Below are 26754 nucleotides of genomic sequence, written 5' to 3'. Positions count from 1 at the left end.
AAAGCCAAGTGAGAACATGAGGCCCTGAGTTCAAGCCCCAACACCGGCACCAAAGGGGGAGGAAAAAAATACTTGGAAGGATGAGAAGATGAGGAGAAATTTTATTGGCTCCTAGCAATTGAAGTCTGGAGGTGAAAAGCGTCTATCACCAGGTAGAATACAGTACATGACAGTCCTGTGTCTGTCCCCACGCGGGCTGACAGCTCGTGGAAGAGATACACCATGACAACAGCCAAACAGGAAGTTCAAAAAGTCATCTCCAACTTTGGTTTGAAAATTGCGATCCCCAAAGCCAAGGGATAATACACATACAAAAGAAATACTAAGACATTCCATGCCCCAAATCAGACAGCTTGCAAGCAAGAGATGAAAAGATTCCATTCACTGTTATTCCACAGACAGAGAGCAGCGGCAGGCGTTGGTGCGCAAGCTTTTCGGAGAATTGTTAAGAGGTTTTAGTGGACAGGGTCATATACAGAACTGTTTACAAGCCACCATTAGTTTATTATTTACAGAAGATGTTTCTCTTGAACCAGGTTAATTGTTTGTTTGTTTTCTTAAAACGGCATCATCTCTGCTGGTTAGTAATTATGTAATGCACTTCGTTCACAAATGCAGCTCCTCATGGCTGTGTGTTTGAACTTTTATTAAAAAAATACTTTTCTATATTATGACTGAAATGCATCAGGCTTCTACTGCTTTCGTAGCATTCAAGTTAGTATCCTGAGTCTCCACCCTCCTTTCTGATGTCCGCCCGGGCTGTTAACCAGATCTGTGGTGAGATTTCCATACAGACTCATTTCCTAATAAGCACGTGCGCAAACATCTCAGAAACAGGATTTTTCATGTATTCAAACTGTAAGCAGCACTGGCGACTTAGAAAATGTGTTAGCCGGAACCTGAAACAGGTCAAAGATGATAGTTTTTAAAAGTTGAATTACGATGCAAATAATATATGTATATATCTACTACACATCCATCTAAGTATGCAATGGTTAAAGTCTACACACATATCTATATGTCCATATATTTTCAGTTATTCCTACGTGCCATAAAGCAGTGGTGATTTGAATTTATTTAACAACTGTGTTGCAATTTTATGAATGAGTTACATGAGAGATACACATTGAGATTCACTACTACTTTGGGTCACAGGCGATCAGGCACATAAATATATAGACATATAGATATATAGATATTCAACTACTCATGCACAATTTGCCAGTAGCAAACCATATCAAACAGCAGTATCATTTTTAAACTTGCAAGGGTTTGGGGGGGGGTGCACTATCTATAAAGCCATTGTAGATCTCGGTGTGATAAGCTGATATCTGGACCAACACTGTCTCCTCAAACCTCATATCCCCCCAAACCAGGCTCCAGAGACTTCCACCTTCTACCCTGTTGATGAAGTCATCAACAAACCTCCAAAAGATTAAGTCCCAGATTCAATAAGAATTCATCTCATGGCCACTATGTATGAGACATTGAATTACCCTCAGCTGCCTATGATATTATCAACTATCTTGTTAACCAATATGTTTTACACATAGTTTTTTCTTGGCATTCTACTATTGTATTGGTAAAAAGAAGAAGTCAAGTCAACTGGTAGAATTCTTTGAACTTCCGAGGAAGATAGGGAGAATATTTTTTCTTGCGACTTGGTAAATGCAGAAATACAGAAAGAGAAAGTAATGACTTAAAAATAATATATTCTGTTGATGAGACAGCGCTGCTATTCCTTAGTCACGTGATAGCGGTGAAGCCTCAGCCGCTACGGTCAGGAGACCCCCAAATCCACCTTCCTCCCATCCTAGAGATGCTTTACTTCAGGCGAATCTGGGGTCCTGCGATGCTGACATACCTGGATAGCCTTGCCCATTGTATGGGATGCTGGCACACTGGGATGAATCACAGTATCCGGGGGGACCAGGGGGGCCTCGGATCCCCGAGTTTCCAGGACGACCGGGGGGACCGGGAGGACCTCTTGAACCTGTGGACCCTGGTGGACCTGTCCTGGATTCTCCTTGTGGACCTGGTGTGAAGGTCAAGCAAACAGATGTCACCTTGTGTTAACTGTACCTCCCGAGGGAGCCAGCAGTACGGTAAGAGGCGGGCCCACTACTAGCGGATGGTGAGAAATCGTTCCTTGAGAAATCGTTCCTTAATAAATCCCAAATGCAGGGGCTGGGGATATAGCCTAGTGGCAAGAATGCCTGCCTCGGATACACGAGGCCCTAGGTTCGATTCCCCAGCACCACATATACAGAAAACGGCCAGAAGCGGCGCTGTGGCTCAAGTGGCAGAGTGCTAGCCTTGAGCGGGAAGAAGCCAGGGACGGTGCTCAGGCCCTGAGTCCAAGGCCCAGGACTGGCCAAAAAAAAAAAAGAAATCCCAAATGCACTGGGTGATGGTGGCTCACACCTCAAATCCTAGCTACTCAGGAGGCTGAGATCTGAGGATCACTGTTCAAAGCCAGCCCCAGCTGGAAAGTCTGTGAGACTCTTCTATCTCCAGTGAACCACCAGAAAACCGGAAATAGAGCTGTGGCTCAACATGGTACAGTACTACCCTTGAGCAAAAGAGCTCAGGGCCAAACCCCAGGCCCTGAATTCAAGCCCCATGCCAACAATAAAGGAAAGAAAAGGGAAGGGAGGGAGGGAAGGAGGGAGGGAGGGAGGGAGGGAGGGAGGGAGGGAAGGAGGGAGGGAGGGAGGGAGGGAGGGAGGGAGGGAGGGAGGGAGGAAGGGAGGGAGGGAGGGAGGGAGGGAGGGAGGGAGGGAGGGAGGGAGGGAGGGAGGGAGGGAGAAGAAAAGAAGAAATCCCCAATGGGAGCTATTTTGTCAGTGACTCTTCAAGAGTTAAAGCCAGAAATCTACTGCTTTAACAATTTTATTAAAGGAAAACTTATTTAGCTGGATTTCAACCGAGCTAAGAGGTATGTATCAGTGAGTCCTCAGGTTTGTTCCCAGGCCACAGAGGTAAGCACACCTGAAGGAGAGGGCTCTATTTATTCCACAGCCACTTTGACTATCATGAAAATATGCGAGTGTGTGCTCCACGCCTGCAGACTATGTGAAGCAAGCAATAAGATGTCTGACGAAGCGATGCTTAGTTACAGTTAATAGAATCATCAAGATTTAACCATAGGAGTCAGGCCCTGGTGGCTGAGATCTGAAGATCACGGTTTGAAACCAGCGGCAGCAGAAAAGTCCATGTGACTGTTATCTCCAGTTAACCAGCAAAAATCCAGAAGTGGAGCTGTGGCTCAAGTAGTAGAGTAACAGCCTTGAGCAAAATAGCCAAGGGAGAGCATGAGGCCTTAAGTTCAAACCCCAGCACAGCACCAAATACAAACAAACAAATGAATAAATGATTTAACCACAGGGCTAATCTTGGTTACAAGGATCTCACTGACCTTTTAAGGATGAAAACGAAATTATCTGCAGCCTAGCAGACACTATTCGTAAACCAAGTGGATGACTGCTACTTCTTTCCAGAATATCAGGTAAGAAGCCGTAAATGGGATTTTATAATGTTTGTCAAGTCTTTCCATTATATTTTTCTCAGTCTAATAGCCCCATAGAAAATGCCAACCCTTGGTGTCGCTGAAAGCACCCATCTTTGTGTATTGGAAACATAGTCAGTGAATTGTGGGATGCCTTTTGTTTACCAAAAGGAACATAAAGCTGAGGAGGCGATGTGAGCTGAACTGTGTGTGTGCTGGTGCGGACGCCCGCGCTCGTGCGATGCAGATGGGCCGCTGTCAGGGAGTGCGGGGCCCTCTCCGGGTCACACCTGGACCCGAGGTGCCAGCCCGACCTACCTGGAGGCCCCGGCAGCCCTCGTGGTCCCGGAGACCCGATGCCCCTTTCGCCTTTCTCTCCAGGCAAACCTGTGGAACGCCACAAGAACAAAGCATGGCGAGACATCCCTGGAAATGCACATTGCACCCAGCCGGATCATACTTCGCTGCCTTAGTGAAAGCAGCGGCTAATTTTACACAGAAGTTCACTCCTTCAGCCAGATTCTTTCTAGACATTTGTGTCATTCCAAATTCAGGGCCAAGAGACAAAACTGGCAGAAAGTCAAGGGGAAAAACATATTTGAAGGAAACAAACATGTCTAATGCGTTTTTAAATCATTAAGAACGGAAGTCTTGGATAAATAAGTTGTTGTTTAAAAGCCTCTCAAAGAAATCTTGCCACCAGTGGGTCCTAGGGTGGCATCTGGATCATGAGGTCCAGGGAAGTATCCAAGATTTCTTTTGACTACTACCTAGTGTCCTGAAACCACTGTCCTCAAACATCTGGAATCAGACAATTCTATTTTTTCCCCTGATTCTTTTCCTTCAGTTGAACTTACTTACCATAAAATCCAAGTCAAACAACCATGGAAGCCTACCTCCAGGCACTGGACAAGGGACCGGAGAACGCCTGGATCCCAAACTACAGAGCTGCTTAGGTGCACACTGCCTGGCTACTCCATTTCGGAACCGGCCACAGCAATTAACAAGAGTTTGGAGTCTGATTGAGTTTTGCCAAGACACAGGGTTTCCCATGACAGCCACCACAAAACTCAGAACATAACACTAGCTCTACTGAGAGCCACTAGACCTACTGAGATCTACTGGAGCAACCTGTGCTCCAAGATACAGATCTCTAAGGGCGGCCCACTGCTGAGAGGGAGGGTCACACACAGACAGCACTTGGGAGACTGTCAAGTAAGACTAGCTTGCCAAGTTCCATTTTCCACAGGCCTGCAATCCTACCCAGTTCTCGCACAGTCCTCTCTGTGTCTCTGTGCAGCAGAAGGAAAGGCTCACCTCGCTCACCAGGAGGCCCCTGCATGCCTGGGGTACCAGGAAAGCCTGGTCTGCCCCCGGGTCCTGGTTCTCCTCGGGCTCCCACACCGCCAGGAGGCCCGGGGGGACCCGGTGGGCCTGGCTGGTTCCGGCTAGAATGGTAATCATTTGGAATCTGATTCAGCATCTGATTGAATCTGCTCATCTGACCTGTAACAGAGAAAGAAGGCTTGGTAACAAACAAACAAATCAATAAAACAAAAACAGTAATGGAGGCGTGAGAGTAGAGCTGGCTGTTTCTCTTAGCATTTAAAGAAACCCATCTCCCGTGTTCTTTCCCTCCAGAAAACATTTTAATTAAGAGTCTAAAAATAAAAGTAAGACATCCAGTACAAAATGATCTCTGCTGATAAATGGTCATTTCCATAAAATGTTGTCCTGCAAGCCACAGGCATTACTAAGAAGATAGAGTCGTTAAAGTTTAATATGGCTCTGAAAGAAAGCTTTCAGAAGTGCTGGATGATGTCATTCGAAGTTGAACCTATTTTAAATGAACCAATTATGCCATTCTTGTAGGGACCTAAGGATCCACAACCAGGTTTTAGTGCAAACTGAAAAATACACATCTCGGGGCCATTTTTCCAAAGACAATAATTCACTATATACGGCATGATCTGGGTGTTTTCTTTCCTAACAAACAACGTAAGTGATTTTCAGACAAGCAAGTGTACATCAGGAACACGTGTTGAGAAATGTTGATTCTGTAACTTCTCCCAGGGGGAGCCCTGAATTGCAGGTGTGCTTCCCCTCATTCTGTAGGAACGTTAACAGACTTCATGAAGTAAGAAGGGGTTGAAGAAGTAGAACACCAGCTAAGTTAGGCATGGTCCCTGAGTTCAAGACTCAGGACTGGCTAGAAAAGACAAAAAGGAAGGGGGAGGAGTCCCCACCAAAAGTGACATTTTATGATTAAATTAATCTTGATAAGCCTCTTTTTTTTCAGTGATAGAACAAGTAAAAAGTTGGATTTAGTGTGTAAGTGCTTGGAAAGTTTGATACTTCATAGAAACCCTGAAGAAGTTCATTAAGAAGTCTAACATGGAAAGAGAAAAGCCGCGTGAAAATGTGATTCTGCAACCAGCTGAATCTAGAAATATTGCCTCAGGCTATTATTTTACCTTAGTGACAATCTCCAAATATTATTGGCTTCATCTTATCATCTACAAAGCCAGCAGTGTATAAAAGCAAGAGCTCATTAGCTATAAAATGGAAACCTATCTCTTACGTACTCTATGACTCAAACTCTGCCATCTTCCTGCAATGAATTTAAAAATCATTTTCCTATAATTAAAAAGAAAGTCACTGTTACCACTTATCAGTTGCTCGCAGACTTGTCTTGCTACTGCTCGCATCATGTTCTGAGAAGCAATGTCTCCCTGTTCATTAAAACAAGGAGAACCATTAGTATGTAATTCCCTTCGTCCTATGGTGTTTGATGTCAATGCTTAACACATGAGAGAACTGTGAACAGAATTTTAAGAAATACATACCCTATCGCCTTTCTCGCCTTTTAACCCAGATTGGCCCTGGAACATAGAAATTTCACCCATTAGAAAGTGACATCTGGTCTAAAATGATGCATGAATGGACAGGACTGTTGTCTAATGAGTTAGCAAAGTGATGTACCACATTCTTATCTGCATGACTCATATTTGGCTTTTCTATCAAAAATAAGCTCATCTCTTTCTCACCCTGTCACTGTTTTTTATCTCTTCCTCTTTCTTCTTCTCTGTATTTCTCTCTTGTCTGTCTGTGTCTCTGTCTCTGTGACTCTGTCTCTCTTTGTGCCTCTCTTTATTTTTCTGTCTTCCTCTAATACTCTCTCTCTCTTTCTCTGCCATCTTTCTCTGTCTCTCCCTACACCCTCTCAAAAGCGCATGCCTTCCAAAATGGTGCTTAACTATAAACATTACAGTCACAATTATAACTTTTAACACAACACAGACTTGAACTGCAACGTACGTGACAATTGCGCAACAACTAGGCAACGTCACAATATTGCAACTGGTGAGCTGGGCAGGTTATGGAGGAATGTCCAGAAGGATAAGGAAGTGAGACTCCACTCAGCTCCCCTGAGCACCATGGTCCTCTGGCCACCCCCTCACTGAGAACACCCCTCTCAATTCCCTCCACTGAGTCTCCATGTACTGCGTAGGGAAGCAGCCAAGGGTCTCTCTTATTGAATAGCCTCACATCCAGCACAACAAAAGAAGCTTTGGCCCTGCTCAGTCACAGACCATTCACTGGCCATGAGAGATATTGGAAAATGTTTTCCTTAGAGTGCAAAAAGGTTTTGTGTCTTAGTCATAGATTTGCAGGCTGCCAATTGCTATGATTGAAGGGAAGATCCAAACTTAAAACAAATTCAATATTTACGTTGGAGAGGCTGAACAGGCTCCAGGTGCAGTAAAGTCCTATCAAGAACTATCACAAGGAGACCCTCCCCTTGTATTACAAATGGAAACTAATTCAAAAAGTAGAATAAAATAATAAAAAATAAATCAATCTGATACTTAGGTAATATTCCAGACCAAACGCTTCCTTACCATTTCCATGGACTTTGACCCTAATAATTCCAGTGTCTTCCTAACTGGCCTCAAGCCTTCCCATTTTGTTCCCTAGGAAGTCTATTTTGCATGCCAGGCCCTGAGTTCAAGCCCCACAGCCAACCAAAACCAGAGAGAAAGAGAGAGATAGAGAGAGAGGAGACACAAGAGGAGAGATGAGGTCAGTCATCTCTAATTTAATAACTATTTTAAGGAAAGCTTGGGTTTGGCTATGATTTTATCAAAAGGATTAGGCTTTTATGGAAACTATAATAACATTTAATTTGGAAATCACTGCAAATTGCAGTGATTTCTTTTTTTGCATTTGATGGTGTTTTGAGATTGTTCTAATGTCTGTGTTTTCTTTGTGTTGTGACAGAACTGGCGTTTGAACTCAGGACCTGAGCACTGTCCCTGAGCTTTATCACTCAGGCTGGCATGCTACCACTTGAGCTACATCTTCATTTCTGGCTTTTTGTTGGTTAATTGGAGATAAGAGTCTCATGGGCTTTTCTGTTCCAGCTGGCTTTAAACCACAATTCTCAGATCTCAGCTAGGATTACAAGCATTAGCCACCTGTGCCCATCCTTCTAATGTGTACTTTTAATTTATGGTTACCCTGAAGTTGTCCTACTGTATGTGATTTGTAGAACATTTTACATAGCTTTCTTCCAGGCTTCTAGCTGACTCATTTGCGTCTGAAATACTCTTAGATGAGATGAGGGTGACAGAGCAGAGCACAAAAGACTATGAAGAGCTCAGCAGTTTGTACAAATCCTTGTGGATACTTTTTAAATATTATCTTAAACAAAAGATCCAAGTAATGGAAGTTAACTTACATGTAAATTAAGAAAGGGTAGTATAAAAGAGGAGCATAAGAACCAACTAAAATTGATACAATTATGTGATATATTATGTATGTAGCTATGTGTGCATTTAATAGTTCTAGGAAAGCCAAGTACTGGTGGTTTGTACCGGCAATACCAGCTTCTCAGGAGGCTGCAATCTGAGGATCACAGTTCAAAGCCAGCCCAGGCAGGAAAGTCTGTAAGACTCTTATTTCTAATTAACCAGCACAAAAGCCTGAAGTGGAGCTATAGCTCAAGAGGGAAAGCACTAGCCTTGAGTGAAAGAAGCTCAGAGACAGCACTCAGGCCCTAAGTTCAAGCCCCAAGACCAGCACACACACACACACACACACACACACACACACACACACACACACACGAAGCACACGAAGCACACGAAGCAAGTACTTTACCAGTGGTATAGTGATCCATGCCTCCAGCCTAGTAAATACTTAAAAATCAGAGATAAACTACTATTCTAGCATCCTCAACAAAAGAGATAAAACACATATCACGGCCAGTTGTCAAAGGGTTAACTTCCACAGACTAAGGGTGAAGGCCGCCATTCACCGTGGGATGTATTTTTCTGTCTATCATTTCTCAGTAAAAAGAATCCTTTTGCTGACCCAGCTCTGAGGCTCTGGGTGTTTATACAGTGCAGAAATATGCGCCTTGGCACCTCATCCATCTCCCTTTGAAAAAGACCCAATCACCACCATTTTCATCGCGTTGCAAGTCAGAGAACAAAACTTTCAAACGAGGACCGTGTCAAAGCCATGAGCTTAGCACCCTTGCAACGGGTCTTAAACGTATTTACAGCTGAGATAACGAAACATGCGGAAAGGTGGGCGCTGCCGTGATTTGTACCGTGGGAGACTGAAGGGAAGGGAACAGGTGCACTCTCCACTCACCGGTCTGCCATGGTCTCCGGGTTTTCCTGGTTTTCCACTTGGCCCTGTGACTCCCGGAGAGCCTGGGCTTCCCTGAAGCACACAGACCAAGGAAGGGAATATTAGGACAGCAGGAAAATCCCATCCACAGCAAAGCAACAGAGCACGGCCTCACTTCAAAGCTTGACCGAATGGCTGAACGTCATCACACATTGACAGGAAAGTCAAATTCATGTAAGAGGAAGGAGAGGGGGAAATCCTGAAAATTCCAGCTTAGTTTCTTTTTTGGTGAACTGGGCAGTTTTAAAATACATCTTGAGATTAGTTGAAGGTATATGCGTGTACATGATTATTTGCACAATTGACACACTACGATCCCAGTAAATACGTCACAAAATTGATTCGTAGAAAGCAAATTTCTCCCCCTCCCACACACACAATTTTTTTTTAGTTTATTTCTGCTTCCAAAGTAGAAAACATTCCAAAAGACAGAAATTGAAAACTTGTGCTGCAGAGGAATTGAGAAAGTGGCTGATTTTTGGCTGATTTTAGATTAGAAATTCGTTTTTGCTTAGACACAACTTCTATCTCCTTTGCTCTGAAAGCATACGAATTTGTTCCTATTGCTTGTAATATGACATCCAGATGTCTTAACTATATGTTTATGGTTATGTATTTAGTAGAACTACTTATATTTCTTACTTAGTACATATTTGTATATGTAGTAGAATTACTTTTTAATATGACATGCTTATTACATCATATTCTAAAACCTAAAGCATACTTGAAAAATGAATTACTGGACTTTTGTAAAACAATGTTTTACCCCATCAACTATACACATTCTAAGCTCTGTAACAAATATTTAATAAGGTATGCATGCATTCAAACCTCCCTTATCGCAAAGAATTTATTTAATATAAGCAATACCGTTATTAATATGCTCTCAATTCTTCATACCCTCCACCATCTCCGGGCTGTTAGGAAGAGCATGTGCACAATGACAGCATCAGGCTTTCTCCCATACATCTTAAGTAGAAGGCCATATGCTGAACTTGTGCATGAATTTACTTCCTCACAATGAACGATGGTTGTTCAGTAAGAGTTCCTTCTCATTCGAATGTCATAATCGTCTTCAACTTCTCTAGCATGAGGTAACCACTAAAGTTATTTAATCCATCCATTCAACCTGAGAATGAAGACTCTGAGCACTAGCCAGCTAGTGACCAGATTACTCTGAGATTAATGGACGGATTCATCGGGTGCTGGTACTGGGGCTTGAACTCAGGGCCCCTTGTGTTCTCACCTAGCCTTTCCACTCAAGGCTAGCATACAATCACTTGAACCACACCTCTACTTTGGCTTTCTGCTGACTAACTGGGGATAAGAGTCTCTCAGATTTGTCCACCCGGGTTAGCTTTGAATGGCAATCCTCAGATCTCAGCCTCCTGAGTAGCTAGAATTCCAAGTATGCACCCAGTTAAGACTGTATTTTGGGACACTGGTTTTCTCTAGCACATTTTTTTATTGAGGAAAACAAAAACAAATAGCCTCCTCAATGATACACTAACATCAAAAATGCAATATGCCTCATCCTGATTCTGAACCTAGAGATTAAGAAGATGGGGAAGAGAGAGACAGCACCCACTCAGTTCTTACCGGAGGCCCTGGTGGACCCCTGGGTCCCATTGTACCATCTTTTCCAGTAAATCCCTATAATAAAAATGAAATTATTACAGATTAGGAAGGAAGTGAACAGGTTAAATATAAGATACTGAACAGATTGTTCAGTGTGAAGTGTCATGAGAAGGATTTAAGTATTGAGCAACTTTCAATATAAAGACAAATATGCCTTAAAAATAAACTCAGTGTACCCTCTGCTTATTTTAATTAGGCTAATTAATTTCTGTACCTATTCATTTCCCCAGTTATAATCAAAACCATTTAAAATCCCAACGACACTTTCCCCAAGAAAGCAGATTTTATTCAAGACTCTGGCTTTTGCTTTTCCAAGAGTGTGAAGAAAGCTAACAAAAATTAACCCTTAGTTCTTTTTTTTTCCTTCTGGGGGGTAGGGGTGGTACTGGGTTTGAACTCAGGATCTCACCTTTACCTAGCCACCTGAGACATGCCCCACCACCTATATGCTTTAGTTTACAGATAGCGTCCTATGCTTTTCCTGGACTGGCCTCAGACTGCAAGCCTCCCCATCTTCCTCCCATATAACTGGAATTACAGAGGTGCACCACACCAGGCTTGCTTCCTGAGACATTGTGTTTCCCTAACATTTTCACCTGGGCTGACCTTGAACCCCCAAATCTTCCCAGCCCCACTTCCCAAGTAGAATACTGACCCTTCCTACCAACAAAAAAAAAAGAAATCAACTTCCACAAACTGGCCCAGTGGGTAGAATGAAGGGAAGGTTTCTGAGAGAAGCAAGTGGTACCCGAAGTGAGGAATAGAGGTTCACTGCTCAACTAGAAGAAATCTGCAAATCGTCAGTCTGCGGATCCAGGGGACGGTGTGTCTCCTCCCCGGGGAAAGAGATGCTAGGCTGTCCAACAGCCCCTCAGCTAGAGGAGAGCAAGGATTCTCATCACGAGCAGTTGGTCTGAGTGTATGCATGTCTGTCTGTGTGTGTCTCTGTCTTCTCCCCCAGGAACCAGAACTGCATAGTCAGGGATGCTGACAGACCCAGCAGGAGGCCCACAGAGCCACCCTGCCCAGCTCCCTTCTTGGCTCCGGCCTCACGTGGATGTGTTGTTTCTTTTCTCTGCCTTCAATGCCAAGTGACCTTTGCGAGGAATGAGTCACATCGCTACCTAGTTAGCATTCATTCCCAGCAGCAGGTCTCTGAAATCCAGCCAAGAATTTCTGAGTCAGGTTGTTGTTTATGATTGTTGCATTCCTCTGTCCGAAGAGATTTTTGTCCTAGTTTCTACAATGAATAACGACGAACATTTCGCCCATCTTCTTGGATTCTAGTCGAAATCAGCATTAGTTGGATGGCTGCCTGCATAAGTATCCACCCTTCTTTTTGGTCTCTTGATTTTACAATACAGAAGCTTATTTTTTAAAAGTTGTTTGAAATATTCTGCCTCCCCTCCTTTAAAAGAAATGTTTTCAGAAACTTATAAGGATAAAATGTCAGACTGTTTTCTGAAAGAACTGGGCCTGCTTAACAGAAAACAGACCCCAAGCCAATCTGATATAATACCAGCATGACTTCTGAGAGCCACGTAAGCAAAAGCGTTCCAGTAGTTTGAAATGCATAGTTTGAATGGCATTTTTTCCGTCGAAATTTCTCCAGCTGCTACCTTGAACACTCTTTCATGTCTAGATAAGTACCATAGTTTTAATAATCTTCCTTCAGTCATTCTAGCAACTTCCTGATCAGCAATTTCCTTTTTAGGTGGGTGTACTTGAACTCAGGGCCTCAGCGTTTCTTGCTTGAGACTGGTGCTCTACCACTTGAGTTATGTCTCCAGTCTGGCATTTTTCTGGTTGATTGGAACTGGAACCTCTTGAGTTTTTCTGTCTGGGCTAAGCTTTGAACCTGGATCCTCAGGTCTCTTAATATTACAGGCATGAACACTAGCACTTGGCAGCTATTTTCTTTCACAGAAACAGATCTAAGTTGGGGTGAGGAGGATTTTATTGTGATGTCCTCTTAAGAATTACCCACTAGATCAACTACAGGCCTTTCGGACACAATTTTATTTTTCTTTCTTTTCTTGCAAAGCAATTAATACTAGGTCGTTCCACAGAATAGCGGCTGGGGAATATGCTGATGGTTCTCACATAGACGTGCACTTCTTCTGTTGATCCTAGCTTGGAAAAATATCTTTGAAGAGAATGCTGATCGCCGGCCTTCCTGCTTCACCATGGTCCTGGGCTTTTTGTCTCATTTTTATTTTCTGGGTTCAAGTTTCCTGCCTTTATTGTGGGTGTCCTGGGGCTTGAAGTCGGGCCTCATACTCTTGCTTAGCTTTCTCCACTCCCACCTGGAGCTCAGCCCCTTGAGCCACACCTCCACTTCTGGATTTTTGCTGGTTCACTGAAGAAGCGAATCTCTTGGATTTGTCTGCCTGCCCTGGTTTCCAACCAGGTTCTCAGTATCTGCCTCCTGAGTAGCTGGGATTACAGGAGCGAGCCACGGCAGCCCCACCAAGTTTCTTGTTTCTTAGCAAAGACCCTTCTATCAACATCTAAGTTCCCCAAGCTGTTCGCGGTTCCCCTATCCGTTCACCAACTTTCATCTTCCATTGGGAGGTACAGAAGGCCGGGGCAGGTAAATGCGAGGCTCAGTGTACATCTGTGCTTCGTTCACTCAGGTGAGGAGAACATTTGCAATCATTGGGCTGTGAACACTTTAATAAGAATCTAGGGAGGCTAGAGTTGCTCAAAACCCCACACTTCATGGCCTAAAGAGACCCGGGCCCCCTCCCCAACAATGCGCACCGGCTGCCTGGGATCTATCCTGTCTGCCATTGCTTCTCCTTGCTCTAGGAAACTTACTCGATCTCCTGGAGGTCCTGTGGGTCCCGGGGGCCCGGGCAATCCTGGGGTTCCCTATAGGGAAGGAAACAAACGGCTGAGCCACCGCCACAGAACTCTTTTAAAAGTTCTAGAGCAGGAAACGGGAATCAGCAGGCCACTCCACCCCCCCCCCCCATAGATGTTCCGCGGGTGGCAGGTGTCCAGGAGGAGGCCGCAGGCCTGGGGGGACCCCAAGCGCAGGCTGAACCCCCGGGCTTGCAGGTCAGGAAAGGCAGCTTCCAGAACAACTCACCGAGCGGCCCGGGAGGCCCGGCTCTCCAGCGTCGCCTTTCATCCCCTGGCGACCCTGCAGTGAGCAATGGAAGAGTGGTTCTCAGCGGGGCACAGGGGCGAGGGGAAGAGGGGCGCTGGGAGCCCCTCACAACCTCTTCTCCTCACCCACCCCGCGGGAAGGCCACAGGGCAGCCCACCCGGGGCTTCTGAAGCTTTCTTTTTAAAAAGCAAAACAGCACTGCTCACTTTAAACTACAAATGCTATGAATTCTGCTTACAGTGCTTTATGAGGCACTTTTATATTGGGGGGTAAATATCCCTAACTTTGAATATAGTTTCCCCAAAGTGACCTATGCATTACTCCAAGAAATCTTCCCCCCCCCCCAAGCTTAAACAAACAGCAATAGGACTTTTTTCAGCAAAGGTATCTATTATGATATGTACCATCTACACACCCCACATATTATTCATCCTAGGATCTGATCTAAATGACACATCTTGCTGGACGCTCTGAGGACACATACGAGTTTGGCAAGGCGTAGAGAAAGTTCCAGCTTAGCTCGCTTAGGGAAAGTTGTCCTTACCTGCTCTCCCGGGATGGACAGCCCATTGGGTCCCTGGGGACCCGGGGGCCCCTGAGGGCCTGGCGGACCAGTATCTCCACGGGGACCAGGAGGCCCCTAAAATACAAAAGAGAAAGCTGAGATCTGAGGACCGAGGTTCCAAGTCAGCCTGGGCAGGACTCGTACCTCCAATGAACCACCCAAACAAGCTGCAAGTGGAGCTGTGGCTCACATGGTAGAGCACCCGCCTCGGGCAAAAACATTCAATGACAGAACCCTGCCCCCGAGTCCAAACCCCAGGACCAGCACCAAAAGATAAAATGAAAATGAAAAAAGAAAGCGAAGGAGGAGGACCACAAGTAACACCATACCACCAGTACTGATTGTCACTGTCACTCCAAGATGGCAATTCTTTCATCTGTGTATACGTTTTAGAATCTACACATCTATAAAAAGTGCCTGATAATGTCATTCTTTCCTCCTCTGACTCATTTGAAAACTGGAGAGTACAATAAATTCACAGGTAACACTTTGACTCACCCTAAAAAGTCCCATAAAAAGCAGACTGTCACATCCATATCTTTAGATGGATTGATTCATATGTATACAAAGCTCAGATTTCATGAGACTTATTTATACTCGCTCCTCTGTCCTCAGATGTGACTTCGGGGCTCCAAGGACCAAGGACAGCTCCTGAGACACACTGACCCTGGACCCAGGACAACTCCTGAGACACACTGACCCTGGACCCAGGACAGCTCCTGAGACACACTGACCCTGGACCCAGGACAGCTCCTGAGACACACTGACCCTGGACCCAGGACAGCTTCTGAGACACACTGACCCTGGACCCACTGGTTCAAAGCCAACTATCCCCTCTGGGGACATTTAAACAGCAAGACACACACACACACACACACACACACACACACACACGCACACAGGAACATGTAACTGAACTCTAAACTATACTTACAATTGCTCCGTTGATACCTCTTTCACCTCGGGGACCCTTAGCGCCAGGTCCTCCCTACAACACAATAGAAGCAACACACTTTAGTAGGGACATCAGGAAAACGGAAAGAATTTTTCTAGATAAAAGCTACTTCAAGAAAATGAGGGCTAGGACGCTGAAGCATGTGTTTTCAGGAGCGGGGAGAGGTTGAAGGGGGGGGGTAGATGAGCGGAGAGTGAAAGGGTGAGCAAATATGGTTATATTATATGTGAACATGGAGGCAGGACACTTGAGGGGTTGGGAGACGGGGAGAACAAGGGACGGGGTGATACCGACAAGGTGAGTAGTCATCATAATCTGACATGCTGAATTGAAACCCTTTGTATATAGCCGCTTAAAGACAACAAAATGTGCTTTGGAACTATATGAATTCTATTCTTCCAATAGACCTAAAGTAAAACCTGTATGTAAATGCATACAGAATCATATGCGCATATACACAATAAAGTTGCACAGGGTGGATTCCCATGGTGTAACTCCTTTGAAAACTTGACAGACAGTTTAGTCAAATGAAGACTAGGAAGCGGAAGCGGAAGCATGCTCTGTCTGGGAGGTTGCATGGGCTTAAGGGAAAGGGGGGGGAAGAGAGGTAGAGAGCGGAAGGGTGGTGAATTCAGTCACGGTACTCAATGTACGTATGTGAAAATGGAACCAGGTAACCTGAGCGACGGTGAGGCTGGGAGAAGGATGGAGAGGGGGGACACTGATGAAAAGACATTGGACTTGTAAACTGAAATGTTGGCATGAAACACCTCTCTCCAACAACTGAAAGACAAACTTTAAAAGAAAAGGATATCTACAAAGAATGAGTATCTCAAACCTCTCTGAATCTCAGAAAATATCTATTTAAGAAACAGGAATCCAGCGAGGTAGTGGTGGCTCATTCAAGCTACTCATGAGGCTGAGATCTGAGGATCACTGTTCAAAGCCAGCCCCGGCAGAAAAGTCTGTGAGGCTTTGTATTCCTAATTAACCACCAAAAAGCTGGAGGTAGAGCTGTGGCTCAAGTGATAGAGGGGAAGCGGTGAGCAAAACTGCTCAGGGACAGCGCCTAGGCACTAAGGCTGACAGAAAACAAAAGGAAGGGAGGGAAGGAGGGAGGAAGGGGGGAAGGAGGGAGGGAGGAGAGGAGGGAGGGAGGGAAGGACCCAGGAATCCAGAGATGGCTGAACAAAGATAAAATTAATATGTAATTACATCTAATAATATTACCTCTCAACTTCAGAAAAACTTTCTTTAAATAACCTGTCCCATCTAGGATATAACTTTATGATTGTAAATACAAATCATGTAAGTCACTGTCACTTTAAAACTTAATGCAACCTCAATGGCATTTTGATGCTGCTTTCTTATTAGCTCAAACTCAATTTATCTTAGCACAACAACAAAATGTGAGTAAAATTTGAGAGAATTCCAGAGCTGGTCCTGTGTTCATGGCCTAGTCTCTTCAAAGAAGCAAAGGTGGCTTTTTCAAATCCCCACAGTTCCAAAGTTGAACTTGTTTTCTTAAGAAAAAGCTTCTTTGAAGACTAGTCAATGTCATTATTCCAAAGGAATAATATCGGGGCTGGGAATGTGGCTTAGTGGTAGAGCGCTTGCCTGGCATTCATGGAGCCCTGGGTTCGATTCCTCAGCACCACATACACAGAAAAAGCCAGAAGTGGCGCTGTGGCTCAAGTGGTACAGTGCTCAAACCCAGAGTTCAAGCCCCAGCACTGGAAAAACAAGACTCAAAGGAATACTATCCTAATAATATCATTATCATCGACACCTTGCAGGTGTCAAACGCCAGGATCAAACTTCCTGTGTGACTGCTGACACTTCAGATCTCTACATGTGCTACAAGGGCAATCTGTCGTTGCGCTTTCCCTGTTCCAGAAGAGACAGATGAACGCAAGTATCCCGTGCACTCCATACTGGCAAGTAGACCATTACTCCCAAGATGCATGCATTTCTCTTTTCTTACCGCGGGGCCTGGCGGTCCCGGCGGCCCGACGCTGTCCTGGGTGCACGTGCAAGCGTTGGGAAGCGCGGGACACTTGGCCTCATCTCTCTGCAAGGGCGAGAAGCACAGTCACTGAGGCAGCCCCAGAGGCCTTTCCCCTCCCCCACCCCGCAGAGGCCTTTCCCCTCCCCCACCCCGCCTGCGGTTCAACTCAGAAAGACACAAATTGTAGTTACGGCTGCTTATAAACAGTCTTTCAGTAAAACTGCCTTTGCTCCTTTGTGTCTTTATTGAATTTTCTTTTAGGAAACCACACACTACCAAAAACAATTTTTTTTTATAAGACTTCCAGAATCACTGGTAATTTAATCCAATTTCCTTGAATCCAATGGGAGACAAAATGCCACATCTATCTTTTTGTGGTTGGTGTTTTCGTTTCTTTTTTTGCTTTCTGGAGAAAAGGCTTCGCAGTACACTTCAGGCTAGCCGAGAATTCACACAGGTTAGCTTTGAACTGGCCATTCTCTTGCCCCAGCCCCTCCCCGTCCCCCCTCCCCCCGCTGGGATTAAAGGTGTAGACTACCAGGCCCAACTCAACACTTACACTGTCAATGTTGAATTTAATGCGTACCTCGGTATCTTAAACATTATTTCCCACTTTATTCAGGGGGGAAAAAAAGCCAAAACCATTTCCAAGCCCAACAAGATCCTACATGTTCTGAAAACTAGCACTCTGCCAGCAGACCCATCTGTGCCTGGCACCCCTGGCACCCCCATAATCGCCACAGACACCCCTTGTACTTGCTGTCACTGTACTCCAGCCCCAGATGGACTCTAAGATGCTTCTCCGATGCTTAGAACACACTGTGGCCTTAGGGCCATTTCCAATGCTTTCCCACTGGAAAGATTCTGGGAAGATCTTCCTCTAGTTCTGGCTCCCTACTCCTTCCTTCTGGAAAGATCTTCCTCTAGGGCTTGCTCCCTACTCCTTCCTTCTGGAAAGATCTTCCCCTAGGGCTTGCTCCCTTACTTCCTTCAGGTTCCTGCTTCGATCTAACCTTATCACTGGGGGCTAATGGCGCCTGTCCATCACTCCCTATCTTCTGCCCTGGTTGCTTTTCCTCCTGAGGCTAAGGCTCTGTATAGCACAGTGCGCTCATCCTTCACAATCTGGGTGGGGGAGGGGATTTTCCAGGGGCCCTGCAAATATCAAAAAGAAAGAATGCTCCAGTCCCTTACACAAAAAGCCTCAACATGTGCATAGAATCCACTCATATCCTCCTGTATATGTTGAGTCATCACCAGATCACAAACAAGCCCCAGTGCAGTAGGACAGCTATGAGTAGCTGCTAAACTGTACCATTTAGAAAACCACCAAATGACCAATGTCTGCTCTGGCTCTGTACAGATACATTTTTTAAGACACTTTCAAACTGAGTTGGGCCCCTGTGACTCATGCTTGTAATGGAGGCTGAGATCTGAGGATCTTGGAGCAAAGCCAGTCAGTCAATGTAGACAAGTCTGAGAAACTTTTATCAACAATTAACCAGCAAAAGGCCAAAAGTAGTGGAGTGGTTCAAGTGGTAAAGCTCCAGCCTTGAGCATAAAAAGCTAAGCAAGAACATGCAGTTCTGAGTTCAAGTCCCAGTCATAAAACACAAAACTAACATTTGCAATCTGAAATTGGTTAAATCTACAAAGGAAAGACACACAGTAGGAAAAAGCCAACTGTAATATATTTGGTAAGGCTTCCTTTCTTGCTTTCACTAATATAGTCCTATTTTTAGTGCTATATCCGTAGCACACATAATAAATGCTTATAATAAATGCTTGCTGACTAAATAATGTACACTTATCCTTTTATTGCATGCAGTATTTTTCTTGCCAAATGGCTCAAATCTATTCCTGGCATTCAACTTTGTAACTATTACCAACTTCACAGGTTGGGGGGGTAGGGGGGAAAGCCTGGAGTAGGGGACCACCCAGCATTTCAAAAAGAACTGTAGTTATTTCCACCACCTAAAGAATCTTAGACATCCGGAAAGGTGGTTATTTCATCTGTAAGAAATGCTGGTATGTTCTAAGCCATAGAAAGGATTTTGCACTGAGGAAGCTTATCAGCTGCACTGACTCAGCACCATGCTTCTGCCAGAGAGGACTTCCAGATATGGTCTTGAGTATCCTAGCTAGTGAGGGAAGGGCTTGCTTCCTCGGGGACTTCAGTAAACCTTGGACTGGACTCCTTCTTACTTACTCTGGATGGGATGTCACAACATCTGTCTCTACTGGTCCATACCGGGCTACAGACAATGTCAAAATTCTGGATTTGGAACTAGGGGGGGAAAAAGAAAGGCAACATGAGCTACACATGCAATGTCTAAGAAACAGTTCCTATTAACCTTTCCAGATTTTTAACTGCAGACACTTTATTGGATTCTCTCAAGGGTGCAAGCAAGCCCTGGAGAGCAATGTGCTCCTGACTTCATAAAGAAACGATAAAGCAGGTGACTAAGAGGCAGAGAAACAGCGAGGGGCATTGAGTCGGGTTCCCACTCCAAGCTCACTTCTGTGGTTAAAAGGAAATGCTTGACAGAGAGCTGTTTAAAAGAGCATCCATTTCTGTCCTGAAATGAATTGGAACACTCCACGTGCGTGCGTGCGTGCGTGCGTGCGTGCGTGCGTGCGTGCGTGTGTGTGTGTGTGCCTGCCAGTACCGGAGCTGCAGCTCAGAGCGTGAGTTCTGTCCTTTTGCTTTCATACTCAAGGTTGGTGCTCTAAAGTTGAGCCACAACTCCCCTTCTGGCTTTCGGGTGCTTATTTGAAGAGAAGAATCGACTTTCCCGCCTGGGCTGGGTTCGAACCACCTGGGTTCGAGCCTCCACTGTTGGGCTTTCCATCGGTTTTTAAGAATCTTCTCTTAGGTCCTGCTCCCCAGGGGCCACAGCTGGGAACAGGGACACAACAGCAGGCAGGCGGAGATTGGAGGGTTCAGTGATGCTGGCCAGGCACCTGTCAGCCCCTCAGTGCTAACGTCCCGTCCAACTGTGTCCCTAGAGAGCGACTGCGGGCAGGCTCACCCCGCCTGCCTTCTGTCACCGCCTCTGTCCCTGCCCATGCGGTATTGCTCAAGCCCTGCCACTCCCCGTGACAGGGGAATAAACCTTGTGTACTGTGTCTCGGGTCCATGGTAGAAATCGTGAGCGTTCATCTATTTAAAACACAAATGTGTGCAACACAAAAAATATTTCAAACTACAGGGAAAAAGTGTCCTCGAGTAGAAAAGTAACATTAAAGGAATTATGTGGTATTCTACCACTGGTGTTTTTCATTTTAGATACTGCTATGGCTAACACCTTTTCTAATGGCTTTGATTTCATTAACTCACTATAACATGCATCTTCTCTTCCTATAGTTTAGAAGGATACTTATATCTAAAACACAGTTATTCTTTAAATATACAATAAAACCGGATAATACTAGACACCAGTGGCTTACTCCTGTAATCTTAGCTACTCAGGAGAGTGAAATCTAAGGATCATGATTTGAAGCCAGCCTGGGCAAGAAAGTCTATGAGACTCTTAGTTCCAATTAACCAGCCAAAGTCAGGAAGTGGAGCTGTGGCTCAAATGGTAAAGCACCAGCCTTGAGCAAAAATACTCAGGGACAGCATTCAGACCCTGAGTTTAAGCTCCAGGACCAACACCAATAAATAAATAGATAAATCAGACAATGTTTTATCAACTGACATTTAATATTAACTCAATTAGCCTACCACAGGCTACATCCAAATTTGCAGTTGTACTGTGACTAGAGCTAACAAACTGCTGACGACATTTTCTTTTGTTTCTAGTCGCACAGAGTCCAGTGTTTTAAGAGTTGCACCTTTTATTTGCTTTTTTTTTTAACCCACTGAGTTGAAATAGTGAGCCTGGTGAATATGACTGAAGTAATTTACACACATGTATGAAAATAGAATAATGAAGCTTAGTTAAAATAAAAGAAACGAAACTCACTGGGCTATCGAGAAAATACCCTAGAAGTCTTAGTACAAAGTACCAGGAAATGTAAAAATGTGCTACGTACTGTGGCCGATTTCCTTTCCCCTTTAAGGAGTTTTCCAAGAATTTCATGACCATCTGTTGTGATATTTCCAGCCTCCTTAATGTCTTTTTCTACAATTTCATAGCAGTCAATGTAAATCTTCACACTTTTTGAAGTCACTACAATATGAACCTAAAAAAGATAATTTGTTTGCATTTTACAATTTCTACCAGAGACATTGCAGTGACTTCTGCTCTTTTCAGATCACACTTGGTTTCGGACTCGGGGTTTTGGTTTTGTGCTCTAACTTGAGAACTCCCATTGACGCTTGGCTTTTTCCCCTCAAGGCTAGTGCTCTACCACTTGGGCCACATCTCCACTTCCCGCTTGTTGCTGGTTCACTGGAGATAAGAGGCTTTCAGATTTGTTTGCCGAGGCTGATTTGAACCTCTCTCTTCAGAGCTCAGCCTCCTGAGTAGCTAGGATTACAGGACGACAGGCATGAGCCACTACTTGATTTTTACACTACTAGCACTGTGCAACTACTGCAATAAGTACTTGCTGATTACTTTCACAGTTGGGCAGAAAGATACCAAGAACAAAAATGCTCTTAAGCGAGCTGAGTCAAGAAGCATTAAAACAAATTGGAAATTTTTATTTGTAAACTATTTTTCCCGCATTGAAATACTAGTTTGTGGCAGAAGTATCCATTTACCACATCTACAATAAACATGAATTATATGTTGCCTTTACATCCGAATGGCACATAGCTTACGAAAACTAAAGTGTAAGTGCCCCAAGGTAATCAAATAATTCGGAACTCAAAAGTATACCAAATAAGCACTCACGGGAGGATATTTATTACCTAAGAAGAATAAGAAATTTTTATCGGTTCATATGTAAACACCCACAGACACAAACATACACAAAGTACATAAAAAGGCCACAGTGTCCACAAGAGCTATTTCAAAATAAAAAAGCATTTAAATTTGTATCAAAACTCTTCCAACTGCACCCATGACTCATTGCTTACCATAAGAAAGTGCCACCTGGAAGGAAAAAAGAAAGTAGAGATTGAGAGAGCAAAGTCAGAGTTAATGAGAAGGAAAGGGGGCATTATGTAAAATCTAAGAATACAAATTCCTCTAGGAAGACAAACTATACAAAGAAAGTAACGTAAAAAAATCGTAATTTGCAATAATTAATGATAGCGTGCATGTATATTTCTGTGTGCACACCAGTAGTAAAGCCTGAATTCAGGGCCTTGCATTCTCTTTTGGCTTTTTCTGCTCAAGGTTAGTGATCTACTACTTGAGCCACACCTCCACTTCTGGTTTTTTGCCCCTTAATTGGAGATGAGAGCCTCACAAACTTTTCTTTTATCTTCAAACCTCAGTCTCTCGAATAGCTAGGATTATAGGCATGAGCTAACAGCAACCAGTAATACAACCTTTCAGGTTCAAACAATGTGAAGCACTTAGAAATTTCCAAATAATTGGAAATTAAAATTTTCTAAATAACTACTACTGGTTATTATTGGTCAGCAGAAGGTTAGATTCTCAATATTTTCAGTAAGTATGAATCTGCATGAACATGTTCAGTAGGTTTAATCAATGAGCCCTGCCCCCGAAAAAAAAAAGCCAATGAAAACTTGTCGAGAATCAAAATTTGTTACTGAATAAGAACCAGTTGGAGCCAATAACATTCTTTAAGCCATAATTTGCTTTACCAAAGAGAAAGCTATTTTACAAAATGTGTAAACAATTTTTATGTAGGTTCATTATAGTACTTCAGAATTTTAGAGTTTATTGCTGAATTTATTGTTTTCTTTTCTTTTTATTGTTGTTGTCTCATTTTCAGTTATCTCTAATAAACAAACTGAAGCTTCTTTGAGCTGTAGGAGGGGAGTCTTTTAGCAGCCATATGAACAATCTGAGTCAGGACTAGAAAAAATATTCTAGACAGCTGGACTCGGTGGCTCATGCCTACAATCCTACTTACTTGGGAGGCTGAGAAGGGAAGGATCATCATTGGAGGCCAAGCTGGGTAAAAAGAAATGCACATCCTCTTCTTAAACAATAATAGCTAGATGTGATGGCATGTGCCCATCACACCAGGTACAAAAGAGATTTAAATAGGGAACATTGTGATTTCAGGCCTGCCTGGGCAACAACTTCAGGAGACTGAATCTCACTGGAAAACAATGAGTGTGATAGCACATATCTGTCATTGCAACTATGATGGGAAGCATAAAATAGGAGGATCATGGGCCAGGAATGGCCCAAGTAGGACAGAGAGAGAGAGAGAGAGAGACTCTGTCTCAAAATGATCAGTGCTAAAAAAAAGGTCTGGATATGAGACTCAGTAGTAGAGTGCCTGCCTATTAAGCACAGAGTCATGAGTTCAAATCCCAGTATGAAAATGGAAGGAAGGCAGGAGGGCAGGAAGGAGGGAGGGAGGGAGGGAGGGAGGGAGGGAGGGAGGGAGGGAGGGAGGGAGGGAGGAAGGAAGGAAGGAAGGAAGGAAGGAAGGAAGGAAGGAAGGAAGGAAGGAAGGAAGGAAGGAAGGAAGGAAAAATTTGCTGAACCACTCTTCTTCAATTTTTACTTGATAATTATATCAAAGTGGAAATAATTGTTTTCTTTAAATATGGAAGCCAATATTTCTGGGTGTCGTACTTGGAGAAGATTTATACGATGTATATAATAACTCATGTGCTTGTTAACATAATCCAATACATGGAGAAATATTATTTCAAAGTCCATTTTTTCCCAACACTTCAGCCTTCAGAATATTCATTTGTCAGTTAACTGATAAAAGCCTGAAAATTTCAGCTCTCTACTGGGTGTTAACATATGAAAAATTAAGATCACCAAGATATAAACATTGAAATATACCAAAATGTTAATGGCAGTTATTTGCTAATAGTTAAAAAATCATTGTTTTATTTTAAATATTCTTCTTTGAAGAAATCAAATTATCTAAAATAAGATATTATTTTTAATTAACATAGCTAGGCTTCTACATAACATGACATTTTAATACATAATAAAAGAAGTTAGTCTTAGGTTTCAAGTCCTAGTCTCTCTTCTAGAAATAAGACTCAGATAATCTTACATTTTTACCTTATGAAAGCTTCCATAAAACAATGTCTTTACTTCATCAGTATCAAATGTAACTGTTTGCACTTCACCTCTTGTATCCTTGTTAAAGAATGATAAAGTCTTGCTAGAAGCTGCAGTAACATAAAAGCATAATTATTAAGTCACATCATGGTATGTATCTTATTGCAAGTATTAACCATCACTTTTTTTTGGAGAGAGATCTTAAAAATTCAGTAATTTTAGTTGTGATAAAAGGTAACCTGAGTATTTTTCATGTTATATTTGAAAAAATTCAGACATCAAAGCATTTACTATGTATATAATGCACATATATATGTATCAGCTTATCACATCTGTGATAAACATGAACTTACATGTATATGTGTGTATATATAACTGTATTTGTATATATATATACATATATACACACACAAATAAGGTTCTTAAAGGGAAGAGAGAGGGAAAGAGAAAAAACACAATGAAAATTATCGATGCACATGCTTTTAGATAGGGTGGAAATCCTTACGATCTGCAATGACTCCAACTTGTGGTCTGTAGTCTCTGTCTGTGATTTGCCAAATTGCAAAAGGGTCATTTGGAGTTTCTGGAAGAAGTCTGAACAATAGTATAATCGTGTAGGAAGGAGGGAGGCCATTTGGATGTAATTCTCTATTGGATACAACAAAATAAACAAAAACCTAAGATCACTCTCGAGAAACAGACCATTTTACATCTTTAGAACAGATCTCAATGGGGTTAGGATTCGAGGCTATTTATCATCTTCTGCTCCATAGCACAAATACCTTGGGAACATATCAAAAGAACAAACTCTAGTGGGGCACCGGTGGCTCATACCTGTAATCCTAGCTACTGAGGAGCCTGAGACCTAAGGATCATGGTTCAAAGCCCTCCCAAGTAAGAAAGTGCATCGTGTCTCCAATTAACCATTTAAAAAAAAGCCTGAAGAGGATGTATGGCTCAAGTGGTAGAGTGCCATCCTTACAAAAGGAAAACAAATGAGAGTGCAAAGCCCTCTCTCAAGCCCCAGTATTGACAAAACAACAACCATAACGAAGAACAAACACCCAAAACCTATTGTATCAGTGGTAATAGATGACTTGCAATTTGATAAATCCACAAATGCCTGGGAAATGATCAAATCGTTTTTTGCTTTTAGTAACTAAGTACTTCTGGGCACACAGGGAATTAGAAATTAATGTGACCACTTGGGAGCTGTCAACATTACAACTGTAGATATTCGGAGAAGAAAATGAATCTTCCTGAATATATTTAATTTCCCATGGTGTAAAGTTTTGCTCTTTCTCCTTACCACAGTTTTTAATGTCCTCCCTTAAAAATCAAGTCAATTGCCTCAAGAAGCTCACGTAGTCCCCAGAATCAAACCGACTTCAAAACAAAAAGAGGAAGGGTGGGTGAAGCTAGTTGTAATATTCAATAGAGCCAGGTCGCTCGAGGGGAGGGGTGAGGGGTGAGGGAGAAGGGGGGAAGGGGGAACCATTGATCAAGATGCACAGTGCTTTACACACTCGCATGCTGAATGGAAACCCCTTTGAACAACGACTTAAAGATCATTTTAAAAAATGGAAATAGTTAGGACACGGGTATGTATAACCAGTCATGGGAAATGGATATGATTTAAAGAAAGTAGTTTTTGGTTCTAGCATAAAATATTCCATGGCACCTGTGCCTGCAGAAGTGACCTAGACATTGTTCTGGAAGCATCTCTAAAGTAGAATTGCTGTTTCTCTACTGGAGACCAGGTAACACTTCTGGAAAGGAAATGGGCATAGTTGGCTCCTGGACAGAAAGAAAACTACTTCTCCATGCTCCGAGTGTCCAAAAACTACCATCATAATGTCCCATATTAAAAATACTCTCTCGGCAGCTCCTACCTAGCCCACTTTGACTTTCTTCCCTCCTTAACTGGAGCTTGTAAAACAATCATAATAACTCAGTCATAGTTAAGCTTCTGTCCTACCAGCTGGGCTTCTGATTCATTTTTTGTTTGTTTGAGGCTCTTTTATTTGTTTTGTCTTTTGGCAGCTCTGGGGTTTTTATCATTTGGGGTCTTTCACTTGCTGGGCGAGCACTCTACCCTCTGAGTCATACCCCCAGCCCTTCTTCCTGCAGGTCCTTTTTGAATT

The 26754-nt window shown here is 43.4% G+C and overlaps 1 protein-coding gene across 5 annotated transcripts in view; it reads right to left on the bottom strand.

Moving 5' to 3' along the window:
* Positions 1–26754, bottom strand: part of Col12a1 (collagen type XII alpha 1 chain) — a 124974-nt gene that overhangs the window by 1528 nt on the left and 96692 nt on the right. For 3 of the 5 annotated variants that reach the window (XM_048353681.1, XM_048353680.1, XM_048353685.1), the window contains 16 exons: positions 25116–25258; positions 24611–24720; positions 21528–21677; positions 19699–19776; positions 17466–17552; positions 15461–15514; positions 14506–14601; positions 13941–13994; positions 13667–13720; positions 10808–10861; positions 9170–9241; positions 6355–6390; positions 6174–6240; positions 4826–5014; positions 3827–3895; positions 1865–2035 (listed from right to left, as the gene is read on the bottom strand). In XM_048353681.1, coding sequence (XP_048209638.1) covers positions 1865–2035; positions 3827–3895; positions 4826–5014; positions 6174–6240; positions 6355–6390; positions 9170–9241; positions 10808–10861; positions 13667–13720; positions 13941–13994; positions 14506–14601; positions 15461–15514; positions 17466–17552; positions 19699–19776; positions 21528–21677; positions 24611–24720; positions 25116–25258 — 1484 coding nt within the window. Of the gene's footprint in view, positions 1–86; positions 900–1864; positions 2036–3826; positions 3896–4825; positions 5015–6173; positions 6241–6354; positions 6391–9169; positions 9242–10807; positions 10862–13666; positions 13721–13940; positions 13995–14505; positions 14602–15360; positions 15387–15427; positions 15515–17465; positions 17553–19698; positions 19777–21527; positions 21678–24610; positions 24721–25115; positions 25259–26754 lie in introns of those variants that run through there. The other 2 variants (XM_048353682.1, XM_048353684.1) reach the window with 2 other exon arrangements.

Source organism: Perognathus longimembris, chromosome 9 (genome assembly GCF_023159225.1).
Source record: "Perognathus longimembris pacificus isolate PPM17 chromosome 9, ASM2315922v1, whole genome shotgun sequence".
NCBI lineage: Eukaryota > Metazoa > Chordata > Mammalia > Rodentia > Heteromyidae > Perognathus > Perognathus longimembris.
Note: the sequence above shows the minus strand (reverse complement) of the source record. Positions and strands in the feature narration are given on the sequence as shown.